Below are 26,670 nucleotides of genomic sequence, written 5' to 3' on the forward strand. Positions count from 1 at the left end.
ACAGTCCTGTTGAGGTGCTCGGGAAGGTCACCGTCTCCCTCAGACCGTCTGGCCTTTCGGTAACTGAGCACCCAGTCTCAGAACTGCCACCATCCCACACAGAGTACAGTTTATTTGCTTATTTAAGTTGGGCAGAAATTCACCCCAGTAACTTCCAACTGCAGCCACAGGGCTTTGCTGCTGCTTTTTTTTCTCTCCCCCCCCAAGTGAGAACCGGTATGGGAGAGCAGACAGACAGACTTCCACATGCACCCGACCAGGATCCACCTGGCATGCCCACTAGGGGGCTATGCTCTGCTCATCTGGGGCATTGCTCCGTTGCCGCTGGAGCCATTCTAGCACCTGAGGCAGAGGCCATGGAGCCATCCTCAGCACCCAGGCCAACTTTGCTCTAATGGAGCCTGGCTGCAGGAGGGGAAGAGAGAGATAGAAAGGAGAGGGGGAGGGGTGGAGAAGCAGATGGGCGCTTCTGCGTGCCCTGGCCAGGGATTGAACCCAAGACTTCCACACAACAGGCCGACGCTCTACTGCTCAACTGGCCAAGGCCTCTTTTTATATATATATATATATATATTCAGTGAGAGGCAGGAGACAGAGAGACAGACTATGTTTCCTCCCTCATGCACCTCAACTGGGATCCACCAGGCAAGCCCACTAGGGGGTGATGCTCTGCCCATCTGGGGCTGCTGCTTCGTTGCTCTAAATGGAATTGTTAGTGCCTGAGGTGGAGGCCATGGAGCCATCCTTAGCACCTGGAGCCAATTTGTTCCAGTCAAGCTATGGCTGCAAGAAGGGGAGAAAGAGAGAGAAGCGAGAGGGGAAGAGAAGGGGTAGAGAAGCAGGTGGGTGCCTGTCTTGTGTTCCCTGACCGGGAATTGACCCGGGACATCCACTCGCTGGGCCAACGCTCTTACCACTGAGCCAACCCGCCAGTGCCGGCTTTGCTTCTTCCTGCAGAATGGCGGGAGCCTGTACATTAGGGTGGCAGGTGTTCTCGGTTTCTTTTCCAGCCCTTCAAATATTTTTCTTTTTAAATTTTTATTTATTGAATTTTAGCAGGAGAGAAAAGGTGCGAGGGCAGTGGAGAGAGACAGGAACATTGATGTGCTCCTCGGTGCGCCCTGACCAGGGATGGAACCGGCAACCTTTGTGCTTCCGGACAGTGCTCTAACCAACCAAGCCATCCAGCCAGGGCTCAAGTGTTCTTTTCTTTTCTTTTTTAAATTTTTTTAATTTTTATTTATTCATTTTAGAGAGGATAGGGAGAGACAGCGAGAGAGAGAGAGAAGGGGGGGAGGAGCTGGAAGCATCAACTCCCATATGTGCCTTGACCAGGTAAGCCCAGGGTTTCGAACCGGCGACTTCAGCATTTCCAGGTCGACGCTTTATCCACTGAGCCACCACAGGTCAGGCTCAAGTGTTCTTTTCTTGATGCACTTTCTAGACTTCCTAGAAATCTTACTGTCCTCAGTGGATGAAGTCAGTTTTGACGTCATCTCTCTTAAAATGGGCGGCTGCCAGAATTCAGTTCCCATCCAAAATTCCCCTTTTCTCTGTGAGAACATTTCTTTTTTATTTAAAGTTCTGATAAGTGATTGTTAATTAAAATCAAGTTTGAATTTTAAAGTCAGCGGTAACTTTCCTAATAAAATAGTCATGGAGATAGTATACAATAAAACCAGAAGTCACCCTGAAAAGCAAGAGTAGATGGCAATGCAGAAGTTAGGAGCAGAGAGCTTGGCCTTTCCCTTCTGTGTATCTGATGAGAAGTTTTTCATTTAATGAAAGCCAGTTTATCCCCTTTTTTTTAAACAAGGATCTCCAGACTTCTAGCACCGTTTTGTTGAAAAGACTTCTCAAAAACCTGTGGTACATTTGCACAATGGAATACCATGCTGCCGCAAAAAAGAAAGAAATCTTACCTTTCGTGACAGCATGGATGGACCTGGAGATTATTATGCTGAGTGACATAAGCCAGTCAGAGAAAGACAAGTACTGTGTGATTTCACGCATGTGTGGAATCTAATGAACACAATAAACTTACAAGCAAGATAGAGGAAAGAAAAGACTTTTTACTCCCTTTGGTTGTTCCCAGCCTTCAGGAGGAGATAACAATCACTGATGGCAGTCACTGTGAGCCCCCCTTTGGACCCCTTACTCAGTTCTGTCCCTCTGTCCACCCTTAAGTAGCACTGTGCCATCTTGGTGACCAGAGTCCCCAGTGCATCTCAGACCCAGGCCTCTGTTCTCTCAGGACTCTGTTTTTAGTTCACTGACCCACACCCCACTCTGCTGTTTAGCCTTCTAGTGCATTGGTTATTTCAGATATTTTAGTTTTTCAGTTCTAGAATCTCCATTTGGTTTTCTGTTTGGATATATATATGTATTTTTTGTATGTGTCCTTCATTGCAACATACTTTCTTTATATTCTGGACATACTTAATAAAGCCATTGGCAAATCCTCGCTGCGTGATTCCAGTGAGTGGGTCATCTGCTTGATGTCCATCAGTGGTTTTCTGAGTGTGGCTCATGTTTTCTTGTTTGTGTTTTGGAGTAATTTTGACTTGGATTCTGAATGTTGTGACTGACAGGATGCAGAGAGTCTGAGGAGTATGGATTGCTTTTCTCCCATAGTTAGCCTGTGTGACTGGATTAGAACCGTGCACTCTGTCTCTTGAGGGTTGGTGTCTGGAATCTCAGTGACCGTGTTGCTGTGCACAGGGTCTTTGTGTCTGTGTGGTGCAGAAGACAGCAGAGCTGACGGCAAACCCAGGCCTCCCCGTGTCCAGTCTGGGTCTGTGGAGTCTCCTTCCTCACTGCTGGCCTCCTGCCTTGTCCCAGTGCTCTGCAGGCAGTGAGGCTGGGTGTCTGGGGCTGAACTAGTAGTCCATGTGGTGCACACAGGCCCTTATGTCAGTGCCATAAAACCAGAAACCACTCCTGGCCTGTTCTCTTCCTTCAAGGACTGAGCCTGCCCACCGTCCCATGTTTTATGTTTCCTCCGGAGTTCATGTTTATCTGGAGTGTGTTTGGTTCAGTAGGAGTTACTTGGCCACTACTGGATGCAGAGCCCTTCATCAGTCTCTTATTTAAAAAGCCCTTTTGATTATATAAGTAATATATGTTCATTATGAAACATTTGAAAAATTTAGAAAAGTTTACACACGCAGATGATAAATTCCCTGTGATTCTATCTCCAGAGATGACACTGTTCATATCATGTTTTTCAAATCATTCTCTCTTCTGCCCTCTCTCCTTCCCTCCCTCTCCTTCCCTCCCTCCCCATCTCCCCCATCTTCCTAAAATTTAACAGGGTACTTACCCCTTTAGTTACTCTGAGCCTATCCCCATGGGAGGCAGTGGCCTGTAGCCTGGTTGGAACGGGCTCTGTCATGTCCACTCCTCAGGATATAAAGGTCAACAGCTCCCTTACGGAATAGTGTGACTCTGTTTAGGCATCTGTAACTTTTGCACCGAAAATGCTTCACTAAGTAGAGCGGTCGTCATTGAATCATTAAAACAATGAGCGAGCAGCAGTTGTTTGACATCATCCTCAGCGTTTGGTGTCATGGCAAGGGTACTACAGGTGTGGCAGGTGTGGGTACCCAGACTCTGCTCTCTGCCTGGGCTAGTAGCTCCCATTCAGACATCCACAGTGACCTCTGCTTCACACACTACACAGAGCAAGGATGGTGCCAACTGTCCAAACACCATTTTGAAGATCCAAGTTAATCAGATTTGTTAATTGGGGTTTTAATGTCATTTTCCTGTAGGAAAACGGTTACACCCTTCGTTTTTATTATTCAGCTTTTGTTTTCGAAATAAAGGGTGACAGGCAGTGTGGCTGGCCAGGAGGGCTAAGCTGGAGTCTGTTGCAGACTCCGGTTCCCCCAGCAGCCTTCTTGCTGTGCTGTGTGCAGACCAGCTCAGGTCTGAGTGCTATAGTCTCGCACTGATCTGAAGTCCCATTTTCAAACCAGAATGATAGAGCTTTTACAAGTGTTTTTTTTTTCTTCCAGAGGTAAGTTAGAACTTTAAATTATTTGTTATACATAAATATACATTGCATATGAATTTTTAAATATGTTGGGTAGATACTATTTCTCTTATTAAAAAGAAATGAGGTCAGTGCTCATGGTGATGATAATTTTATTCATTTTTGCAATGCACTTAAATGATCAAAATCTGATTCTTTAATTTTTTTTCAGCAGCAAGCCCTCGCAGGTACCCTGGCGACAGGGGCTGGCAGTGTGATAGAAACGGACCCCTTTAAGAGACAGCAGGCGGGAACCCCGGCAGGTATGTCATGGGGCACAGGCTCAGGTGGCCCCTAGAACCAGCTAGCTTCTCGGTGGGGCCCGCAGCTCAGTGGCCATGTTTTTCTAAAGCATGAACTCTTTAGAGCCTAGTTTTGATTCTTTCTACTTTGGAAGTTAGAAGACTTTCTTTGGGGAGTATTTATATGAATGTTCATGTGTATGAAGGTACATAAGCTCATCTGTTGAGTAAGTAATTTTGATTTCTAAGTGCATTTCTGGGCTTTTTAGTCCCCATGATGATTGAATGTCAAACCACCTGTTTTTTCAAGTTGTCATTCAATTTTTCAAACTGAGTTTTGTTTTGTTTTTTCCAAATTACAAACTTAATATAAATTTCATGTAAAATGTTTTCAACAGTTTAGAAGGTGTTATGTAAGCCTACCTTTGATTTGGTATTTCCTGCCCACAGAGTAACTGCTCCTAATGTTTGTGCATTTCCACAGACATTCTGTCCACAAGTAAGCATTATGATGTGTCATCCTGAAAAAACTCAAGTGGGAGCATATATATATTGTTGTCTTTAATATTAACTTACTGACCATCTTTCCCATTCGTGGGCCTCATACTTTTTGGTAGCTGCATAGTATTCCATTGCACGGGCAGTTCCTTCTTTGTTCACCAGACCCTGGTTAATGTCCATTTGTTAGTACCACCTTGTTTCTGTTATAATCAGCACAGGGCTGAACATTAGTTTTATGTTTTTTCCTACACATTTGTCAGTACATCTTAAGGAAAAACTCATAGAAATGAAATTGTTAGATTGGAGCAGACGTGCAGCTCAGCATTGGCAGCATTCAGTTGTCCTCCAGAGGGTCGGGCCAGTTACCACTCCCATCAACAACTTCTGGTCCTTGTATGTTTTGGCCATTATATTAAGTACGTTCGGTCTTTTAGTCTGTGGATCTGATGGGTGAATTAAATCTTTTGTTTTGATACAGATTTAATTTTGATAAGGTCGCACAGAACCGTTTCCCATTTATTAACCTTTCATGGCTCTGTCCCTCTGTAAGCTGGTGGTCCTTGCCTGTGTCATCTGTTTGGTCGTCATCCTTTCCATGTTCCTTGTGAGAGCTTTCTGAACGCCGAGTGAGGCAGCCTGTGCCCATCATGTGTGCTGCAAATATTCTCTCTTCGGTGGTCGCTTGTTCTTTGCCTTTTTATGATGCTTTTTCTTATAGTTGCAAATTTTTAATGAAAACAAATTGTATTTATCAGTGTTTTATGGCTTCTGGGTTTTGGTTCATGTATAGAAAGGTCTTCCTGTTCAAATTTATAAAAACACACGTTTTTTTTGTTTTGTTTTATGGTTTTTATTACTACTTTTGTGGTTTTAATTTTTACATCAAACTGCACCTTTTCTGAAAATTATTCTAGAGCAGTCTAAGCGATCTCGCCTTGAAGTGGGTCACCAAGGGGTAGTTTTCCAGCACCCAGGGGTGAATACAGGAGTCCCTCTCCAGCAGTTAATGCCGACAGTCCAAGGTAAGACCCAGCGGCAGGGTGGAGCGTGTGCAGTTGAGCTGGCTGGTTAAAGTGGCTCCTGAAGTTGGGTTGTTCCCGAGCCGCAGTTAACACAGTGTGATGACTCATGGAGACTAGTTCTTGTCCCTTTAATGAGTCTCGCTTCTTGTCCTTGGCTTCTCTCCTTTCCATTCCTGTTTTTTGTAGTTCCTGCCATGTAGGGACCCCTGCGGTTATTCGATACTGTCCTGCTTGGTGCTAACTTGCAAAGCTCCAGTGCCTTCTGTCCTTTTTGTGTGCTCACTTATAGCAGTAGATCTAAATAACTCAGATTTCCCACCATTTAAATTTCCCATTTGCGTATGTGATGGTTCTGAGTGACAGGACTGTAACAAGCCATGGGAGGTGACTGCTGACTCGTGGTTGATGCTTCTGAGCTCTGGAGCAGTGCCGGTGGGGCCTTTCCTATCTTGCAGGAGGGATGCCTCCCACCCCTCAGGCCACCCAGATGGCTGGACAGAAGCAAAGCCAGCAGCAGTATGACCCGTCCATGGGGCCTCCGGTGCAGAACGCCGCTAGCCTGCACACACCACCACCGCCACTGCCTGGCAGGCTGCCCCCAACCGGCCTCCCAGCTGCGCCCCTGCCTCCTGCACTACAATTCCCACCACAGCCACCGATGGGGGAGCCGCCAACACAGCTGCATGTGCCCGTGAAGGCCCAGCAGCCCAGTGCTCCCATCCCTGCAACCCCCGTCAGTCAGCTCCCCATGCCGCCACAGCCTGCCCAGCCAGCCCTGCTCAGCCCAGCACCTGGGAAGGCACAGATGCAGGCCCCTGCACTGCCGTCCCAGCCACAGGTACTTGGGACCTTGGGCTCTGCTGCATGAGGGCTGGGGGACAAGGAACGTGTAACAAGAGGACACACACACACTGCTCTCTGCTCCCTCCATGTTAGAGACCAGCCAGCCAGCAACTGAGACATGACTTATTTGTAAAATAAGTATGATGCGTGATCACAGTTGTCAATGAATTGTCAGGAAACAACATGGTTCTTTTTTTTTTTTTTTTGTATTTTTCTAAGTGAGAAGTGGGGAGGCAGACAGACAGACTCCCGCATGCGCCCGACCGGGATCCCCCCAGCATGCCTACCAGGGGTGATGCTCTGCCCATCTGGGGCGTTGCTCCACTGCAACCGGAGCCATTCTAGCACCTGAGGCAGAGGCCATGGAGCCATCCTCAGCACCCGGGTCAACTTTGCTCCAATGGAGCCTTGGCTGTGGGAAGGGAAGAGAGAGACAGAGAGGAAGGAGAGGGGGAGAGGTGGAGAAGCAGATGGGCGCTTCTCCTGTGTGCCCTGACTGGGAACCCAGGACTTACACACGCTGGACCAATGCTCTACTGCCTGAGCCAGCCAGCCAGGGCGTGACATAAGAGTCTTTATTGTCCCTATCTTACCTGTGAAAAGACTGAGGCCGCAGAGGCCAAGTATCTTGACCAGTGACTGGGGGTGCTGTGACCTGCCTCTCACATTGAGTGGAGGTCTCTCATGCAGCTGCATGTCGAGGCTGCTGCCTCGGGTGGGAGGGCACCTCTGGGCTGGTTGGCAGCCTTTTTAGATGTTGGCGGCCGCAAGTCCTGTTGTGAACACGTGTTGACTTCAGGTGGCACTGAAGCTTCGCTCAGATATGTTTATATGCCCTTGTTGAGGACCAGCTGTGGAACGTGATTTTTAAACTCCCATAGAATCCTTCTCGATTGGCGTGGTTGGCTTTCTAGAGGGCAGAGAGTGGAAGGACATTGGGGAGCACAGTGAGCTGGACTTTGCAGCCCTGCAGCTCCCAAGCAGCCCCCCTCTGCTGCCGACTCAGATGTGAAGATGAGGCCACGCTACAGGAGGTGCGGCCTCGATAGTTGTGTCCCCACGGTCCAGGTCAGGACCCACTATGCTGGCACCCACTGTACTCAGCCCTCATGCTGACAGCACCTGGCCTGCCCTGCTCTTTGCCTCACTTCCTCCCCAATGAGCCGACCATCTCCAGCGGGGTTGGGGGTCCCCTGGCTGTGCCATGATCTCGGCCACACAGACAAGACTCTCACCTGCAGCCGGCCGGCTGTGGAGGCCACACAGTGCGGACTCACTCACTGTCCACAAGAGAGGGGTGTAATGAGCATCTGGGAGTTCTCGATGAAGATGATGAAAATGTTTTGAAAAAATCATTTAAAAAACAGGAGAAAAGGCTAGAAAAGGCAAAAAAAGGAAGAAAAGTCTGAGATACGATAATGTAAACAAGCATACTTTATAGTGGGGTTGTAGATGGTTTTGTATGATGACAAGGCTGAAGGCTAAACCATTTTTTTTTCAGGTGAAAGGAAGGGAGATAGGCCTAATCCCGCATGTACCCCAACTCCTGCATGTGCCCGACCGGATCTACCCGGCAACCCTGTCTGGGACCCATGCTTGACTACCGAGCTATACTGCTCACAAAAATTAGGGATATTTTATAGCTTTATATTCATTTTGAAATATCCCATAATTTTTGTGAGCAGTATAGTTTTAGTGCTTGAGGCTGACGTATTCGGACCAACCAAGCTATCCTCAGTGCCAGGGGCTGACACTCAAAACAGTCAAAACTGGCTGTGGGAGGGGAAGGGGTGGGGGAGAGAAGCAGATGGTCACCTCTGTGTGTCCTGACAGGGAATCAAACCTGGGATATCTATACACTGGGCCGACGCTCTAGCCACTGAGCCAGCAGCTGAGGCCAGGGCTGTCTTTGGAGATGTGGTTTAATTGGGTCACTGTGGTTTGTGTGGGTCATGTGTATGTTTGTGTTGCTATGGGGAGGGGCTATCGGTGTCTTCACCTGTCCTCTCTTTCCTGCCCACCAGACGGTGGCGTCTGTGAGACCACCCACAGACCCTGTGCAGCCCTGCTCGCGGCCCCCACCCACCTCCTCCACCTTGTCCATCACTCCTACCAGTGGTTCGGGCCCAGGGCCTTCACCCACACGGGCCTCCCCAGTGAACAGATCCTCAGCAGCCAGCAAATCGCTGTCTCCAGTCACCTCCCGATCCCCGGGGGCAGCTGTGTCGGCCTCTTCAAAACCACAGAGCCCAGCTCAGAATGCAGCTGCACCCCAGGATGGTTCTCAGGACAAGTTGGCAGAGCAGATGGCACTGGTGAGGGACTGGCACCTTCCAACCCATGATGCGTAGCTGCTGTCATCTTGGGGTACAGCGGCACACCCAACAGTGAGATTGGTCGGCGTTCTTTGTGATCCCAGTTGAAAGCAGTCATGTGACCTGTCCTGGGGGAGGGAGACTCAGTAGAGTCTCTTCTGTGCTGAAGCCAGCGGTCTGGGCTGCTGTCATCACAGGCTACATGCAAGTGAGGGGCTGGGAGGCAGCAGGTGTCATGAAGCTGGGGATAGCACTCAGGGCGTCCGGGTCGGTGAGGCTTACAGCCTAGCTGATGGCTCTTGCGGTTTGTTGGGGGGTTAGGCAGTTATTCTGTTCATTGGAGAAACTGAAAGAACCAAAGCAAAGTCAGTGGGCTCTGAGGGACCTGGTGCTCCTTGTCCTTGTCCTGACCCAGCCCATGTGGCCAGTCTTATTTGGTCTCCACCTTCCCAGAGAGGTCAAAGCAGATTCAGGTTGTGTTGTTTTCCTCATAAGTGTGAGCGTGGGCCTAGGCCACGGTTCTGAGATGGCAGGATCGTGGCTTCAGCTTCTGAGGCTTCAGACAGTTGCCCGTCAGTTCCTTCTAACCTTGTGTCTGCGTTTTACTTTTGCTCCTGAGGCCGCTACGTAGTAGGTCTCACAGATGTGGATTCTGAGAGGAACGCAGATAATGATCACGTGCTTCCCCTTCCCTGCAGGAAAACCAAATCCATCAGCGGATAGCCGAGCTGAGGAAGGAGGGCCTGTGGTCCCTGAGGCGGCTGCCAAAGCTGCAGGAGGCCCCACGCCCCCGTGCACAATGGGACTACCTGCTGGAGGAGATGCAGTGGATGGCCACCGACTTCGCCCAGGAGCGGCGCTGGAAGGTGGCCGCCGCCAAGAAGGTGGGGGATGGGCCTGCGGTTGTCAGCTTACTCACCGCCCAGCCTCCAGCAGCCCTCAGAGCACATGGGCTGCACCTCACTGTGGTTGTGTCACCCTGGGCTGAATACATGTCTTTCAGCATGATATAACACAGACTAAAACCTGCCATCCTTGACCTTTTGTGCTAGCTTGTCAGGACAGTGGCGCGTCACCACGAGGAGAAGAAACTTCGCGAAGAATGGGGCAAGAAAGAGGAGCAGAGCCGGTTGAGACGCATCGCTGCCTCCACCGCCAGAGAGATAGAGTATTTCTGGTCAAATATTGAACAGGTAAACCTGACGCTCTAACGAAGTCCTGAGACCTAGGCGGTCGGGGCTGGCAGTGAGCAGAGCCCATGGGGTCACTGAGGAAGGTGTGCAAGGTGGGTCCCACACGCGGCCCTCAGACTGCGGCACCCTGGAAGGGTTCTGGCTTGGCCATGGCTGCGCCTGCGCTGCACTATGTCCACTGCTCCCTGAGAGGCCTTCCCTTGGTTCCTGGAGGGCGGGGTGGGTCACTGGGGAGCTCCTGCCAGGACCCTTTGCTGCTGCTCCCCCTTCCTTTCTAAAACCCTGATGTCATCACCCTGTGGACTGGGGTAGATGCCGTTAGAGCACACCCGCAGCCAACTGCAGACCCCACCTGAGAGCTCGTGTCTGCCACAACATCCTTGAGCTGCATCGGCGTGCATCCTCAGTGACATCCCGCTGTGTTTAACACCTGTGTTTAGGTTGTGGAAATAAAACTACAAGTTGAATTAGAGGAAAAAAGGAAGAAGGCCTTACATTTACAGAAAGTCTCCAGGAGGGGTATGATACGTTTTTTAAAATGCTTTACCTTTTCTGAATTATACTTTGTCCCAATTCTGTGCTCACTGGACACGTGATGACAGGGTAGATGCCGTGTGCTCACCAGCTGTGTGTGACCTTGTGGTGCCTGATGGTCAGGTTGCTCTTGGTGCATCTGCTCTAACCACATATTTCTGCTCTTTCTGAGATTTGCTGGTGAGGCAGAGCCCCCGGGTTGATCAGCTTCGGGGTGCTCTCAGAATTGAGGTCTAAGTGTGTCTCTGGACAGGGAGGTGGACTCCCCAGGCGTGTGCCCCGTGGAGGATGTGTGTGGCTGGTCCACTGCCTCACTGCATTACACAGCAGTGTGGGCCAGGCCCAACAACATGGCATCCTGGGTGGGGCAGGCATGGTGACCACCCTGTCACTGATAGGAAACTGAGCTGGAGAGGTGGGCACTGCTGAAGTCACAGAGCTGTAATGCCAGATAGGTCATAAGGAGTCTTGCTGTTAGCTCCTCTGTGCCTCTCTAGATCGGAGACATTTCTGGGTTCCTGCAGAGGTCTCAGTGCTGAGGGCTGAGAGCTGCCTGTGCACTTGGTACATTGCCGCCCTGGGTCACCAGGAGGGAGGAGGGACTTGCCTTGCTGTCTCAACAGAGGAGATGGCAGCAGGGCATGGCCTAGATGCGCAGAGACACCCCTGAAGTGTGGAAGGAAGGTCGTCTCCACAGCTGTAGTGAGCGTGGATCTGTTGCTTGTCTCTCTAGGAAAGGACCTGAGACCCAAGGGACTGGATGTGTTGCCAGAAAGTGTGGTGAGTTTGGGGCTGTCACAGCATCGGGTGAGAGTGGGAACAGTGTGGGCCATCTGTACAACAGAGCTGTCTTCATCTGGAGAGACTTGGAGATTGCGGTTTTACTCCCTCGTACAGTCATTCTGTCTTGGGGAGAAAACAGCTGCTGTCACGTTAGGCTCCCGAGTTTAAGGTGCAGAGAGCTTGTGGGCTTAATGTTCTTCCGCTATCTAGGCCTTTCCTGTGATTGGAGGTCTGATGGTAACACGCTTGTCATGGACTCTCAGCATCTTCCAATGTACACATCGAAAACATTTCTGCTTTGGTTTCAATCCTATGCTTTTGGATCATGTGTTTGTGGTTTTTATCCTGTTTCAGGATTCGGGAGTACCTGGAAGGAAACGGAAAGCAAGCACGTCCCTTACTGATGATGAAGGTCTGTCCCTGGTGCCCTTTGCTGTCCCCTTGGGAGGGCCCTGCACTCACAAGCAGGTGCCCACTCATTGTGGCCATGACCAGAAGTGGTCAACTGGGCAATGGCTGGGGTCTTGTGGATGTGGGTGATGGCAGAGCCATAGTGACCCTAGGGAGCACATGTGTGCATTCTTTGCAGTGGGCTAGGCTAGCAGGTGGACAAGCTCCCCGTACTCCATGGCCTGCCTGAGTGGACGTGTCATGTAAGGAACAGCAGGCTGTGTCTCCCACAGAGATGGAAGGGAAAATGTGGGCTCCAGTGTCCAGACCTGACCTAAAGGCTTAGTGCTTACGCAGCTGAGAAGCCATGTAGTGTCTGATGAGGTGTCGTCAGTCTCACTGACGTTTGACGGTCCCCGTTGCAGTGGAAGATGAGGAGGAGACAATTGAAGAGGAGGAAGCAAACGAAGGGCCTGTGGACCACCAGACAGAACTGTCTAATCTGGCCAAGGAAGGTAGGCCATGGGCACTCTACTGGAGCACCCTGGTGAATGTTGAGTCAGTACAACAAACATGTAAACAGTTGTGTGAGATAGAGAGGCTCCCAGTGCGTCCACTTGTGGCCTGCCATGCTGCTGAGCGTGGAGAGCACCGAGGACCCGCCTCACCCCTCGTCCTCTCCGTGCTTGCACCTGGGAGTCTGCGTGTTGCCTCACAGCTCTGTTCTCCAGCACTTGTGTACGTCCCTAAACACGCTGCTTGGCTTGTGTGTCAAAGCCTGGTGCAGACGCCCTGCCGTAGGTTCACTAGCCTTCTCAGTCAGCTCTGCTCCGTGTTCATTTCTCACTGTTGTGTGTATGTAGTCTCACTGCTGCGCGGACTCTTCCTGCAAGCCTGTCCCTGGGAGTCTGGGGCTGTTGCTGGGCATCCATGTTTCCCGTGCTCGCAGTGGAGGGCCAGCTGGAGGGCATGTGCATACCTACCAGCTTGAAAAGGTGGCACCCAGTTTTGGCTCGAGTGGTTGCAGCAAGCTCTTCATCTCAGGAGCGCTTGGTGTCAGACGGGAGCCTTTCTGCTCATGTGGGGGTGAGCAGCGGCATCTCTTCCTGGGGCTCCTCCTCGTCTTTGCCCGTTCTAGTTTGGGGCTTTCTTTTCAGTATTCCTTATATGTCCTGCACATGAATTCTTCAACAGTTATATGTGTGGCAGTGGCCTTTCCCCATTTTCATTCTCTTCCTGCACCTTTTGATGAACAGGTGTCTTCATTTTAGTGTAGTTGACTTGATCAACCTTTTTTATTTAAAAGTAAACAACTCTAGATCACAAGGATGTCTTCCTGTAGCTAAAATTTGTGTTTTTATTCTCATGTGCATGTCCCTAACCCATCAAGAATTGCTTTTGTCTCTCAGTAATATGTGAAGTAATTTTTATTTTATTTTATTTTTTTACAGAGACTGAGAGTCAGAGTGAGGGATAGACAGGAACAGATAGACAGGAACGGAGAGATGAGAAGCATCAATCATTAGTTTTTCGTTGTGCATTGCGACACCTTAGTTATTCATTGATTGCTTTCTCATATGTGCCTTGACCATGGGCCTTCGGCAGACCAAGTAACCTCTTGCTTGAGCCAGCAACCTTGGGTCCAAGCTGGTGAATTTTTGCTCAAACCAGATGAGCCCACGCTCAAGCTGGCGACCTCGGGGTCTTGAACCTGGGTCTTCTGCATCCCAGTCTGATGCTCTATCCACTGCGCCACTGCCTGGTCAGGCTGTGAAGTAAGAGTATAATTTCTCTTCATTCTGAAAAGGATAACTACCTGTCACAGGGCAGGTGACAAGCCCACGTTCTTCCTGACATTCAGTGCCAGGCCACATGGTAGGTCCCCAAAGTGCTGGGCCCAAGTGTCACAGAATACCAGTGGGGCATTTTGACCTGAAGCTAGTTGAACTTGGTGTTGATGGAAATTGTGTTGTAAGTAAGTTGAGCTTTTCCTGCCTGTAGTACACACACACACACACCTGTCCATGTACTTGGGCCCAAACAGCTTTCAGTGAAATGTCACTGTGGCGTGTTTTTATCACTTCTTTTTAGGTATATGTGCAGGGTAGGGCGAAAGTAGGATTATAGTTGTTTGTATGGAAGAAAATGATGATACAACCATAAACTGAGTTTCATGTACTTACAACTGTAAACCTACTTCTACCCCACCCTGTCATTCTGAAGTTGTGGTAAATGGTAATTCTGAAAAGATAACATTTCTGATTTGTTGCTGTTTTGTAGAAATGCAGTTAATTTTTATGTATTGATCTTCTATCCAGAGACTTTGCTGAGCTTCATGTTAATTCTGTGCTTTGAGCTCTTCATCCCTGAGGAAGGATGGTTTTCCCTTTATAACCTGGTCCTTTCATCACTTCAGCAGTGATGTGTGGGCCGGAGGTGCTGGGCATGCTTGGCTTGTCCCAGGCTAGAAAGGGATGCTGTCAGCGGAAAAGCAGTGTACCAGGGGGTGACTTCAGTCACTTGTCACACTCACTGTTGCGTGACTTCTCTGAGCCGTTCATTGCACTATTTGTGTCCTTATAAAACTCACTGACCCCACTGAGCATTGCCATGGTAACTGCGCCAGTGTGCCCACCCCTCCTTGTCCATCAGGGATTGGGAGCTGCATGGCCAGGGGCTTCTGGTTGGGTCTTCTCAGCCTCCATCCATGTGGCTCACCCCACTAGCTACCAGGCCTGTGGGCTGTGGCCAGCAAGCTGTTTCTCATGTGGGGACTTCCCCGTGGGGCTGTTTGAGCGTCCCTATGTTGTGGCATAGTGGCTGGTCTTCCCAGAGCAAGCCACTTCCTGTCATTCCATACCTCCTGGCAGTCACCCAAGACAGGCCTGGCCTGTGTAGGCACTGCATGCACTGTGAGCACCGGAGCAGCGCCCTTGGGGCCAGTTCTGCCGCCTCCACAATGCTGAGCCTCCTCTGTTGACAGGCGGTGCCACCTGCGGGGGCTCCTCTCAGGGTCCTCGTTCCTTTGGGCGCTTTCTTCATGTAGGTGTTGTGCATTTTTAAAAATCTAATTGAAGTCTTTATTTTTCTGTCTAAGGGGAGTATTTTCTCCCTTTACACTTTCTAGTTTATATGTGTTAAATGTGTCCCAAGAGCCCTGGCTGCATTACCTGTGTCGCCGTTTTCATGTGATTCCCATGTTCCCCTCAGCCGTCCTGTGATGTGTGTTTGCAGAGGTCCCAGCACTTGGTTGTGAAGCACTGAGACACCCACACCAAGTCCACAGCCTTCAGCCCAGGCTGGTGACTGTTTTTTTTTTTTTTTTTATTAAATTTAATGCAGTGACATTGATAAATCAGGGTACATATGTTGAGAGAAAATATCTCTAGATTATTTTGACATTTGATTGTGCTGTATACCCCTCCCCCAAAGTTAGATTATCTTCTGTCACCTTCTATCTGGTTTTCTTTGTGCCCCTCCCCTCCCCTAACCCCTCTCTCCTTCTTCACCCCAACCCCCTCCCCCAACCCCCCGCCCCTGTTGCCATCGCATTCTTGTTCATGTCTCTGAGTCTCATTTTTATGTCCCTTCTATGTATGGATTCATCTTAGTTTTTTTTCTGATTTACTTATTTCACTCCATATAATGTTGTCAAGGTCCATCCATGTTATTGTAAATGATCCGATGTCATCATTTCTTATGGCTAAGTAGTATTCCATAGTATATATGTACCAAAGCTTTTTAATCCACTCGTCCTCTGACGGACACTTGGGCTGTTTCCAGGTCTTCGCTATTGTGAACAATGCTGCCACAAACATGCGGGTGCATTTCTCCTTTTCGAGCTGTTCTATGGTGTCCTTGGGGTATATTCCTAAAAGTGGGATAGCTGGGTCAAAAGGCAGTTCGATTTTCAGTTTTTTGAGGAATCTCCATACTGTTTTCCACAGAGGCTGCACCAGTCTGCATTCCCACCAGCAGTGCAGGAGGGTTCCCTTTTCTCCACATCCTCGCCAGCACTTATTCTGTGTTGTTTTGTTGATAAGCGCCATTCTGACGGGTGTGAGGTGATATCTCATTGTGGTTTTAATTTGCATTTCTCTAATGATTAGTGATGTTGAGCATTTTTTCATATGCCTATTGGCCATCTGTATGTCCTCTTTGGAGAAGTGTCTATTCATCTCTTTTGCCCATTTTTGGATTGGGTTGTTTGTCTTCCTGGTACTAAGTTTTACAAGTTCTTTATAAATTTTGGTTATTAACCCCTTATCAGACGTATTGTCAAATATGTTCTCCCATTGTGTAGTTTGTCTTTTTATTCTGTTCTTGTTGTCTTTAGCTGTGCAAAAGCTTTTTAGTTTGATATAGTCCCATTTGTTTATCCTGTCTTTTATTTCACTTCCCCGTGGAGATAAATCAGCAAATATATTGCTCCGAGAGATGTCGGAGAGCTTACTGCCTATGTTTTCTTCTAAGATGCTTATGGTTTCACGGCCTACATTTAAGTCTTTTATCCATTTTGAGTTTATTTTTGTGAGTGGTGTAAGCTGGTGATCTAGTTTCATTTTTTTGCAGGTAGCTGTCCAATTTTCCCAACACCATTTGTTAAAGAGGCTGTCTTTACTCCATTGTATTTCCTTACCTCCTTTGTCAAATATCAGTTGTCCATAGAACTGTGGGTTTATTTCTGGGTTCCCTGTTCTGTTCCATTGATCTATATGCCTGTTCTTATGCCAGTACCAGGCTGTTTTGAGTACAACGGCCTTGTAGTATAACTTGATATCAGGAAGTGTGATACCTCCCACTTTATTCTTTTTTAAGATTGCTGAGGCTATTCGTGTCCTCTTTTGGTTCCATATAAATTTTTGGAATATGTGTTCTATATCTTTGAAGTATGTCATTGGTATTTTAATTGGTATTGCATTGAATTTATACATTGCTTTGGGTAATATAGACATTTTAATGATGTTTATTCTTCCTAACCATGAGCACGGTATATGCTTCCACTTGTTTGTATCTTCCTTGATTTCTTTTATCAATGTTTTGTAATTTTCCGAGTACAAGTCTTTAGTCTCCTTGGTTAAGTTTACTCCTAGGTACTTTATTTTTTTGGTTGCAATGGTAAAGGGGATTGATTCTTTGATTTCTCTTTCAGACTGTTCATTGTTGGTGTATAAAAATGCTTCTGATTTCTGAGTATTGATTTTATATCCTGCCACTTTGCTGAATTTATTTATCAGGTCCAGTAGTTTTTTGACTGAGACTTTAGGGTTTTCTATATACAATATCATATCATCTGCAAATAATGATAGTTTTACTTCTTCTTTTCCAACTTGAATGCCTTTTATTTCTTCTTCTTGTCTGATTGCTGTGGCTAGGACTTCCAGGACTATGTTAAATAAGAGTGGTGAAAGGGGGCACCCCTGCCTTGTTCCTGATCTTAAGGGTATTGCTTTTAATTTTTTCCCATTGAGTATGATGTTGGCTGTGGGTTTCTCATAGATGGCTTTTATCATGTTGAGGTATGTTCCCTGTATTCCCACTTTGCTGAGAGTTTTGATCATGAATGGGTGCTGGATTTTATCAAATGCTTTTTCTGCATCTATTGAAATTATCATATGGTTTTTCTCCTTTTTGTTTATGTGATGAATCACATTGATTGATTTACGAATATTGTACCAGCTTTGCCTCCCCAGAATAAATCCCACTTGATTATGGTGTATGATTTTTTCCATATATTGTTGGATCCGGTTTGCTAATATTTTGTTGAGGATTTTAGCATCTATATTCATCAGAGATATTGGCCTATAATTTTCTTTCTTTGTGTTGTCTTTGCCTGGTTTTGGAATCAGAATTATGCTCGCCTCATAAAAGGAGCTTGGAAGTCTTCCTTCCTCTTGAATTTTTTGAAATAGTTTGAGAAGGATAGGAGTTAGTTCTTCTTTGAATATTTGGTAGAATTCCGTTGTGAAGCCATCGGGCCCCGGACTTTTCTTTGTTGGGAGTTTTTTGATAACTGTTTCGATCTCATTTATTGTAATCAGTCTGTTTAGGTTTTCTGATTCTTCCAGATTGATTTTTGGAAGATTGTATGTTTCAAGGAATTTGTCCATTTCATCTAGGTTGTCTAGTTTTTTGGCATACAGTTCTTCATAGTATTTTCTTACAATATTTTGTATTTCTGTTGTGTCAGTTATTTCTCCTCTCTCATTTCTAATTTTATTTATTTGAGTCCTCTCTCTCTTTTTCTTGGTGAGTCTACTTAAAGGTTCATCAATCTTGTTTACCTTTTCAAAGAACCAGCTCCTAGTTTCATTGATCCTCTGTATTGTTTCTTTAGCCTCTATGTCATTTATTTCTGCTCTGATATTTATTATTTCCTTCCTTCTACTACATTTGGGCTTTACTTGCTGTTCTTTTTCTAATTCTTTTAGATGCAGGGTTAAGTTGTTTATTTCAGCTTTTTCTAGCTTCTGAAAGTGTGCCTGTAGTGCTATGAACTTCCCTCTCAGCACTGCTTTCGCTGTGTCCCATAAATTTTGAGTTGTTGTATGCTCATTGTCATTAGTTTCTAGGAATTTTTTTATTTCTTCTTTGATCTCATTCTTAATCCATTCATTATTTAACACCCTGCTATTTAGTTTCCATGTGTTTGAGAATTTTTGAGCTTTTCTGTTGTGATTCATTTCTAGTTTCATGCCGTTGTGATCGGAGAAAGTGCTTAAAATGATTTCAGTCTTCTTAAATTTGTTGAGAGCACTTTTGTGCCCTAACATGTGGTCTATCCTAGAGAATGTACCATGAGCACTTGAAAAGAATGTATATTCTGTTGCTTTAGGGTGAAAGGTTCTGAAGATATCTATTAAATCGAGTTGATCTAGTGTTTCCAATAAATAAGTCTGCTGTTTCTTAGTTAATTTTCTTTCTTGAGGATCTATCAAGTGATGTTAGTGGGGTATTGAAATCCCCTACTATTACAGTATCGCTGTTGATCTCGCCCTTTAAATCCATCAAAGTCTGTTTTATATATTTGGGTGCTCCTATATTAGGTGCATAGATATTTATAATAGTTATATCTTCCTGTTGGATTACTCCCTTTATCATTATGTAGTGGCCTTCTTTATCTCTTACTATATCCTTTGTTTTAAAGTCCAATTTGTCTGATATAAGTATTGCTACCCCAGCTTTTTTTTCATTCCGTTTGCATGAAATGTTTTTTTCCATCCTTTTACCTTCAATCTATGTGTGTCTTTTGTTCTAAGGTGTGTCTCTTGTAGACAACATATGTTCGGGTCCTGTTTTCTTATCCACACAGCTACCCTATGTCTTTTGATTGGATCATTTAATCCATTTACATTTAAGGTTATTATTGATATGTAGTTGTTTATTGCCATTTTCTTCTTTAAAGGTGTATTCCTTTTTTTGCTATATTCTTTTCCCACTTTGATCTGTTTACAACAGGCCCCTTAACATTTCCTGCAGCATTGGTTTGGTTGTAATGAATTCCTTGAGTTGTTTTTTGTCTGGGAAGCTTTTTATTTCTCCTTTGATTTTAAATGATAGCCTTGCTGGATAAAGTAGTCTTGGTTGTAGGTTCTTGTTCTGCATTACTTTGAATATTTCTTGCCATTCCCTTCTGGCCTCAAGTGTTTCTGTTGAGAAGTCGGATGTCATCCTTATGGGGGCTCCTTTGTAGGTGATAACTTTTTTTTCTCTTGCAGCTTTTAATATTTTCTCTTTATCGCTTAGCTTTGGTATTTTAATTATGATGTGTCTTGGTGTAGGTTTCTTTGGGTTTCTCTTTAATGGAGTCCTCTGTGCTTCTTGGACTTGTGAGAGTTTCTCTTGCATTAATTTAGGGAAATTTTCAGCTATGATATGATTGAACAACATCTCTATTCCTTGTTCCTTTTCTTCTTCTTCAGGAACCCCTATGATGCGGATGTTATTTCTCTTCATGTTGTCACAGAGCTCTCTAAGAGTTTCCTCTGACTTTTTGAGTCTCTTTTCTCTTTTCTTCTCTGCTTTCATGCCTTCATTCCAGTTGTCCTCTAACTCGCTGATTCGATCCTCTGCTCTATCTATCCTGTTTTTAATTCCTTCCATTGTGGTCTTTATTTCTGATATTGTATTTGTCATCTCCGACTGGTTCTTTTTTATACTTGCTATTTCTTTATTTAGGTTTTCAAACTGCCCCTCCATTGTTGTTCTAAGATCCCTAAGCATCCTTACAATCATTATTTTGAACTCCACATCTGGAAGTTTGATTATTTCCATATCACTCAGCTCATCTCTCAAAGGTGTCTCTTGTGGTTTCATTTGGGTTGCACTCCTTTGTCTTCTCATCATGGTGTTTTATTTGTAGAGTTGATTGAGTCTAGGCTTGGTGTTGTCTGCCTCCAGTTTTTAGTTGTGTTATTTCTAGGTCTTCTTGGGTTGGTATCGGCTATTATTTGTAATCCACTTTTGGATTTGGGCAGTTTTGAAGTCTTGATTTGTTTGTTTTCTTAACAGGTGATAGTCTTGTTAACTGATCTCAGCAGGGGGCTTCCTTGAAACTGTAACCAGGAATGCTGTGGGTGTAACCTGAGATGCTGAAGGTCTCTTCCACCAACTAATCTCACTGGGGGCAGGGTTTTTTCTCAGCTTCAGTAGGGGGAGGTGTATCTCAGATCTCCATGGAGACCTGAGTTACTGCCCCTCCTCCCCACTTCTTGTTTTCAGCTGTGTCTTATTGTGCTGATTGGAGCTGGATAGATGTCTGGAGATCTCTGATCCGGAAGCACTTCAGCTCTGTTTTGTGAAAGGTTCAGTCCCTCCCCCAGCTATAGCCGCCTCCAGCACGAATGAGTCAGCTTTTTTATTTTCATTTCTTGCATACCTTAGCCCCTCACAGTCTGTCCCTCTCCCTGTCCTTTCCACTTGGGAGATAAGCTGGTCTTTTCAACCCACCTTGCTTCCTGGTCGCCAGGTAAGTGGCTGTGAGCAGTAGTTTCTGCTCTTTTTCCTCTGTGAAATCCTCTCCGGGCTCTCAGCCTCACCCCCCCCCCCCCCTTCCGTTCCTGTAAGCAGAGGAGATTCAGGCACTCCTTACCAGGATTATTGTGGCTTCCTCTTTGCTCCTTGGTTTTTGAGAGCTGTTCTTGCAGTTCAGTGTTGCTTTTTCATGCTGATTTTTCCTAAAATGATTTGTATTCCAGTTTGGTGTTGAGAGCTGGGCGTCTGTGCATCCGCCTACTCTGCTGCCATCTACCCCGCTAGTGACCTGTTTTAAGTCATGAGCAGATGCAGCCGCTAGGTTCTGATCAGTGTTTGATGTCAGTGCCTTAATATCAGGGCACACTCATGTGGCATTTAGTATTTTGACCACAGACTTTAGAAAAAGAATATACAGGCAGTAAAGCTCACATGTCACAGGTTTAAGTGTGACTACATGTGCAGCGTGTGGACATGATTCTGGACCCAACCTCTAGTTATCCCTGGACTGACTTGTGGGAGTGGGAAATAGGAGGTCGGGGGAATGTTTTAAAGGCCTTTAGCTGCCACAGTGGTTCTAGGACAGTGGTGCCACTGCCCGTGCTCACTGCTGCCCTTGCTCGCTGGTACTGCGGCATGTAAGGTGGTGCTCCTGTGATTGGGAATGAATTGTGCACTGACTCTCAGAGATGCTTCAGCCAGCTTGCACAATTGCTGTAAAGCAGAGTTTTCAACTGCTGGCCCGCGGACCAGTCCACCAGAAATTCCATGCCGGGTGGTGGAAGAGGTAAACACTGATGTTGTGCAACGACGATAGATCCAGTGTTCTTAGTCAAATTCACTTATGTTCAGGGGCAATTTCTGCCTTAGCAGTCCCCAAAACAATTCTCCTGTTTTCATTGGTCCCCAGTCTAAAGGGGTTGAGAACCACTGCTGTCAAGTAACCACCTGTTCCCTGCCGTCCTTTCCAGCGGAGCTGCCCCTCACTGACCTGGTGAAGTTGTATGAAGGTGCCTTCCTGCCAAGCTTCCAGTGGCCCCAGCCTTTGCCCGACGGAGGGGAGACCAGTGAGGAGGAAGGTCCGTCCTGGCATCCTGAGGGAATGCATCTCACAACACGGCACACTTTCAGGGGACGAGCGCCTGAGTGGTTTAAACACCACCTCTGTCTCCTTTCAGTCAGATGAAAGAAAAAGTTGGAGATTATTTGATATATGATTATGTATCAGGTGGCTTTCTGTTAAATTCTTTGGTTTCTATTTATGTTCATAAGCTTGGCACAGCCATCGGAGCCATTGACCAAGTTGTGAGCAGTTAATTTTTATCTGGATTTAAGAAAGTCATTTTATGAACCAAGATGTTTATTGCACTTACTCAGGTTGTGCTATTTAACCTAGTGGTTTTATGGAGTTTAATTGGACGTTCCAGACACACATTGCACCAAACTCCACTCTTTCTGCCATTCTGCCTGTTCTGGTTGTCAGACCTGATGCCTGGGAGTGGGGCTGGGGCTTTCAGGACCCTCTGTCACGCAGGACTTTGCTGGGGCTAGGGTAGGGGCTGGTGGACTTGGTGATGCTTCTAGTTTTTTCTTTATTGGTGGTGGAGAGGTGGTCACGAAACCCTGAGGTGGCCATCAATCTGTTGGTGGCACCAGTTCCTAATTGCTACAGTCCAGGTTCACTCTGGGACTTTCCAGAGTGGTCGTAGGGTTGGAATTTTTATGAGAGCTTGTACCTGTTTATCCGGAGAGTGTTATAGGGTGTTTAAAGTGGATCAAAACAAAAGACTTGGTGTTTCATTCCTTGTTTGAAGTATTTGGGTTCTGTCTGTTTCTCCTTTCCATGTTAAGCAGGCACATAAACCTGTGAAAGCTGCTGCAAACCCCATCTTTCCATTGTTCACAGATGTGGAAGACAGCCCCGGTGACCAGGAGGGCCGGAAAGATGTGGTGCTCATAGACTCGCTGTTCATCATGGACCAGTTCAAAGCTGCGGAGAGAACGAGTGTTGGGAAACCTTACACAAAGGACATCGCGGAAGTGACCGCCATGGCTGAGGCCATCCTGCCAAAGGGCAGCGCTCGGATCAGCACCGCGGTGAGGCTCCTGCTCCCGCAGAGCTCTTTCCCCAGCTGAACACGTGACATGGCCCTTCCTCCTCCTGTTCCGAGGAAATCTTGCTTGTGGCTTTCATTAGGCTGTCTTATGACTGTGACCTGAGTTCACTTTGTAGGAAAAGCTCCATGCTCACAGGCCTCTCTGTCAATGCAGGTGAGGCCGAGCGCCCCGTCCCTGCTATACGGCACACTCAGAGACTACCAGAAAATCGGCCTGGACTGGCTGGCCAAGCTGTACCGCAAGAATCTCAACGGCATTCTGGCTGACGAGGCTGGGCTGGGGAAGACGGTACAGATTATCGCTTTCTTTGCCCACCTTGCTTGTAATGAAGGTAAGAACAAGACTAAAGTGCAGGCTGTGTGTCGGGCCAGCCAAGGGGGGGGGTGGCCTGTCCTCTCTGTTCCTGTGCTCCGGGCTGCAGCCCAGGACCTCGGGGAGCAGGCTGCACGAAAGAGCGAAGCTACTCCTTCTCAGTCAGCACCAGATGGGAGCCCCAGCGGGCTGTGACTCAGCCTTGTGATTTCCTGAGTCCCCTTGCCCATCACTGTGGACAGCAGAGCAGGCAGGCCTGAGCCAGTACCACCGGGTGCCACCAAGGGCTGGTGGGAAAGTGTCCCTCAGTGTGACTGGGAACACACTGCCATAGGCACTGCTGTGTGCCCTGTGCCACCCCTTCAGCCTCTGCATCCACAGTTCGATCCTACCCCTGCCCCTGCCCCTGCCCCTTTCCTGGGGCCACGGCGCCCACGTGCCTGCTGGTTCCCCTCATGGGTGGTTCTGTGCACGGGGGTGGTGACCCTGCGTTTGAGCGGTGCTGGCTGTCGAGGTGTGTGCCTCAGGCATTCTTCCCAGTCCTGCCATTCTGTCTTCTCACTTGGGTTGTGTGCTTTGTTTCTAGCACAGGCATTGGAATTTGTTGTGTGTGTTCTAATAATTTAAAAGCCTGTACTTTTCTAGAAGAATGAATTGCAACCACATATACTGGGATGATTGAGGTGTGTTGGCTAGAGGTTGGGAGCCCGTGTGTGAGTTGGCGTGGTGCTGCAGGGAGTGCCCACGGGGGATAGGATAAGTCGTGGGCTCTGAGGGCCACAGGCTGCTCGCTGCCTTCTTCTTGGTGCTGTTCCTTGTCAACAGGACTCCTCTCCACATTTGCTGGCTTTGCCATGTTTCTGAATAAATACTTATCTAACTCGGTGATTACTCATCCAGAGAGAGGAGACCCTCTTTGCCCGGTGCCTCCCACAAGTGCCTCCTGCAGCAGCTGGCCGTGGGAGCAGGAGGGGCCGTCTGAATCCAGGGGACACGGTGGGGAGGATGCCTCCCGTTGAATGGCTACTTTAGTCTCACACACACACTGTGCTGGTGACTGGGCTTCACAGGCGACTTAGCTGAAGAGGAAGTGCTGTGTCTTCCCCCATAGGCAATTGGGGCCCTCATCTTGTCATTGTGAGAAGCTGCAACATCCTCAAGTGGGAGCTCGAGTTGAAGCGTTGGTGTCCTGGACTTAAAACCCTCTTGTATGTCGGCAGCCACAGAGAACTCAGAGTGAAGAGACAGGTAATGTAGTTTGAATGGGAAACAAAATCAAACAGGAAACGATCTTAATTTTTGTAGGAGACTGATTTCACAGTGTCAGGATGCTCTTTTAGTGTAGTTCTTGTGAGATGCCAGGCCTTCAGGTTGTTCTAGATTCACAGCCCCTTGGAAGCATGGACCACATCTGCAAGGAGACCCTAGGGGAGGTGCAGACGTCTCCTTCTAAAACTTAACACGCCTCTGCAGGGCGTGCTGAACCCTGTTCCCTGTGGGCCCGCCGGCTCCAGGACATATACGAGGAACTGATGCTTTTGAGCACAGCAGTTTCCATGTAGTGTGTGTGTGTGTGTGTGTGTGTGTGTGTGTGTGTATGTATGTGTATGTGAGGGGGGGACACGTCCTTAGCATGTAGTAAGCTTCTAGAACACATTTGAATTCCTTTTTTAACTTTCTCTGTTCATTAATTTCTGCTACTTTGCACCAGATTCTAAGTAAAAGTTCGTTACAGGTCACCATTTCTTACTGAAAATAAATTTTGGCTTGTCAGGCTGTTTTGTGGAATAGCTGTTATTTAAAAAGCAGTATCTTGAGTTTTATTTTCTACTATCTGGTCATTTTTATTCTCAGTTGTTGAGAAGCTTATAATGCAGTGTAGACCTTCCCGTGTCCTTCCATCCTGAGCATGCTTTTGCCTCGCCCAGATTATGTCCTGCGAGAGCTGGTCCCACTGAGGACATGCTGGGGTAGTCTGTCCCACAGACAAGTGTTTATGCTGCCAGAGCGACTTCTGAGCTTGTCCACACTAAGGCTGTTTGCTGGAGGACAGGATTGTAAAAGGACACAGTCGGCTTTTCTCTGTGTAGAAATAGCAAATTGCTAAGAAAAATGAGTGGGGTGACTGGGTGGGACCAGGTTGGTTCAGGGGGCACGGCCAGGTGGCTGGCTGTGCAAGTGGGAGATGTGAGAAGATGGGCGAGACCTGTTCTGTGTGCTGCAGGGGTGGACCGAGCCCAACAGCTTCCACGTCTGCGTCACATCCTACAAGCAGTTCTTCCGGGGTTATGTGGCCTTCACACGGGTGCGGTGGCGGTGTCTGGTCATCGACGAGATGCAGCGTGTGAAGGGCCTGAGCGAGCGGCACTGGGAGGCCGTGTTCACACTGCAGAGGTATGAGCGCCGGCCCTTCCTTGCATCCTGTGTTGTTGATGTAAGGGTCGTTTGCAGGCACACAGATTTGCTTGTGCCCTTTGTCATCGTGCACCCATTAGGACATCCAGAGTGTTTATTTCATTCAGCCCATGTCTTCGAGGCCCCTGGACACATGCTTACCCTGTGAGATTGCCTGTCCCTTACACATCTTCAGACCTAGTGCTCCGTGCTTGCTGGGCATTCAGAAATGTCTCTGGTTTTGTGTGCAGTCAGCAGCGTCTGCTCCTGATCGATGCGCCCCTGCACAACACCTTCCTGGACCTGTGGACCATGGTGCACTTCCTCATCCCGGGCATCTCCAGGCCCTACTTGCACTTCCCTCTGAAAGCCCCCAATGAGGAGAATCAGGACTACTACCACAAAGTGGTCATACGCTTGCACAGGGTACGTGTGCCTGGGACTGGGGCTCGAGGTGCTTGTGACCCCTTGTGTGTGGTGAGGTCACCCTACCCCAGAGGGGCACGTGACCTGTGCTGATGTGTGACTTATTCCCGAGATAAAACAGGGTCACGTTCTCTTTTCAGGTGACACAGCCTTTTATTTTGAGGAGAACCAAGAGAGACGTGGAAAAGCAACTGACGAAGAAGTACGAGCACGTTTTGAAATGTCGTCTTTCCAGCCGACAGAAAGCCTTGTACGAGGACGTCATCCTGCAGCCCAGGTGAGCGCACCATTCTGCGTTTGGTCCTCTCCCTGGACCCGCTCTGCCTCCTTAGCAGCTCTGCCTGTGTGGCAAACCCAGCTGTGGCAGGGGCTCTGGTCTTGCCGCTGTCACACTCAGGGAGGTTACTGTCGGGCATCGTTTCAATGTAGATTCACACAGGAGACATGGCCCTTTTTTAAAATGTTTATTTTACTGATTTTAGAGTGAGAGGAAAGGGGAGAGAGAGAGAGGAACATAGATCTGTTCTTGCATGTGCCCCTGACCTGGGATCAAACCACAATCCCTGCACTTTGGGACAATGCTCTAAC

The 26,670-nt window shown here is 47.6% G+C and overlaps 1 protein-coding gene across 8 annotated transcripts in view; it reads left to right on the forward strand.

Moving 5' to 3' along the window:
- EP400 (E1A binding protein p400) overlaps nt 1-26,670 on the forward strand; it is a 94,782-nt gene that overhangs the window by 28,100 nt on the left and 40,012 nt on the right. For 3 of the 8 annotated variants that reach the window (XM_066260868.1, XM_066260869.1, XM_066260875.1), the window contains 17 exons: nt 4,209-4,299; nt 5,694-5,801; nt 6,257-6,639; nt 8,669-8,959; nt 9,658-9,843; nt 10,012-10,152; nt 10,593-10,671; nt 11,420-11,466; nt 11,824-11,881; nt 12,285-12,374; nt 21,804-21,911; nt 22,739-22,929; nt 23,104-23,281; nt 24,374-24,510; nt 25,487-25,656; nt 25,908-26,082; nt 26,223-26,359. In XM_066260868.1, coding sequence (XP_066116965.1) covers nt 4,209-4,299; nt 5,694-5,801; nt 6,257-6,639; nt 8,669-8,959; nt 9,658-9,843; nt 10,012-10,152; nt 10,593-10,671; nt 11,420-11,466; nt 11,824-11,881; nt 12,285-12,374; nt 21,804-21,911; nt 22,739-22,929; nt 23,104-23,281; nt 24,374-24,510; nt 25,487-25,656; nt 25,908-26,082; nt 26,223-26,359 — 2,570 coding nt within the window. The remainder of the gene's footprint in view (nt 1-4,208; nt 4,300-5,693; nt 5,802-6,256; nt 6,640-8,668; nt 8,960-9,657; nt 9,844-10,011; nt 10,153-10,592; nt 10,672-11,419; nt 11,467-11,823; nt 11,882-12,284; nt 12,375-21,803; nt 21,912-22,738; nt 22,930-23,103; nt 23,282-24,373; nt 24,511-25,486; nt 25,657-25,907; nt 26,083-26,222; nt 26,360-26,670) is intronic. The other 5 variants (XM_066260867.1, XM_066260870.1, XM_066260871.1 and 2 more) reach the window with 3 other exon arrangements.

Source organism: Saccopteryx bilineata, chromosome 2 (assembly GCF_036850765.1).
Source record: "Saccopteryx bilineata isolate mSacBil1 chromosome 2, mSacBil1_pri_phased_curated, whole genome shotgun sequence".
Classification (NCBI taxonomy): domain Eukaryota; kingdom Metazoa; phylum Chordata; class Mammalia; order Chiroptera; family Emballonuridae; genus Saccopteryx; species Saccopteryx bilineata.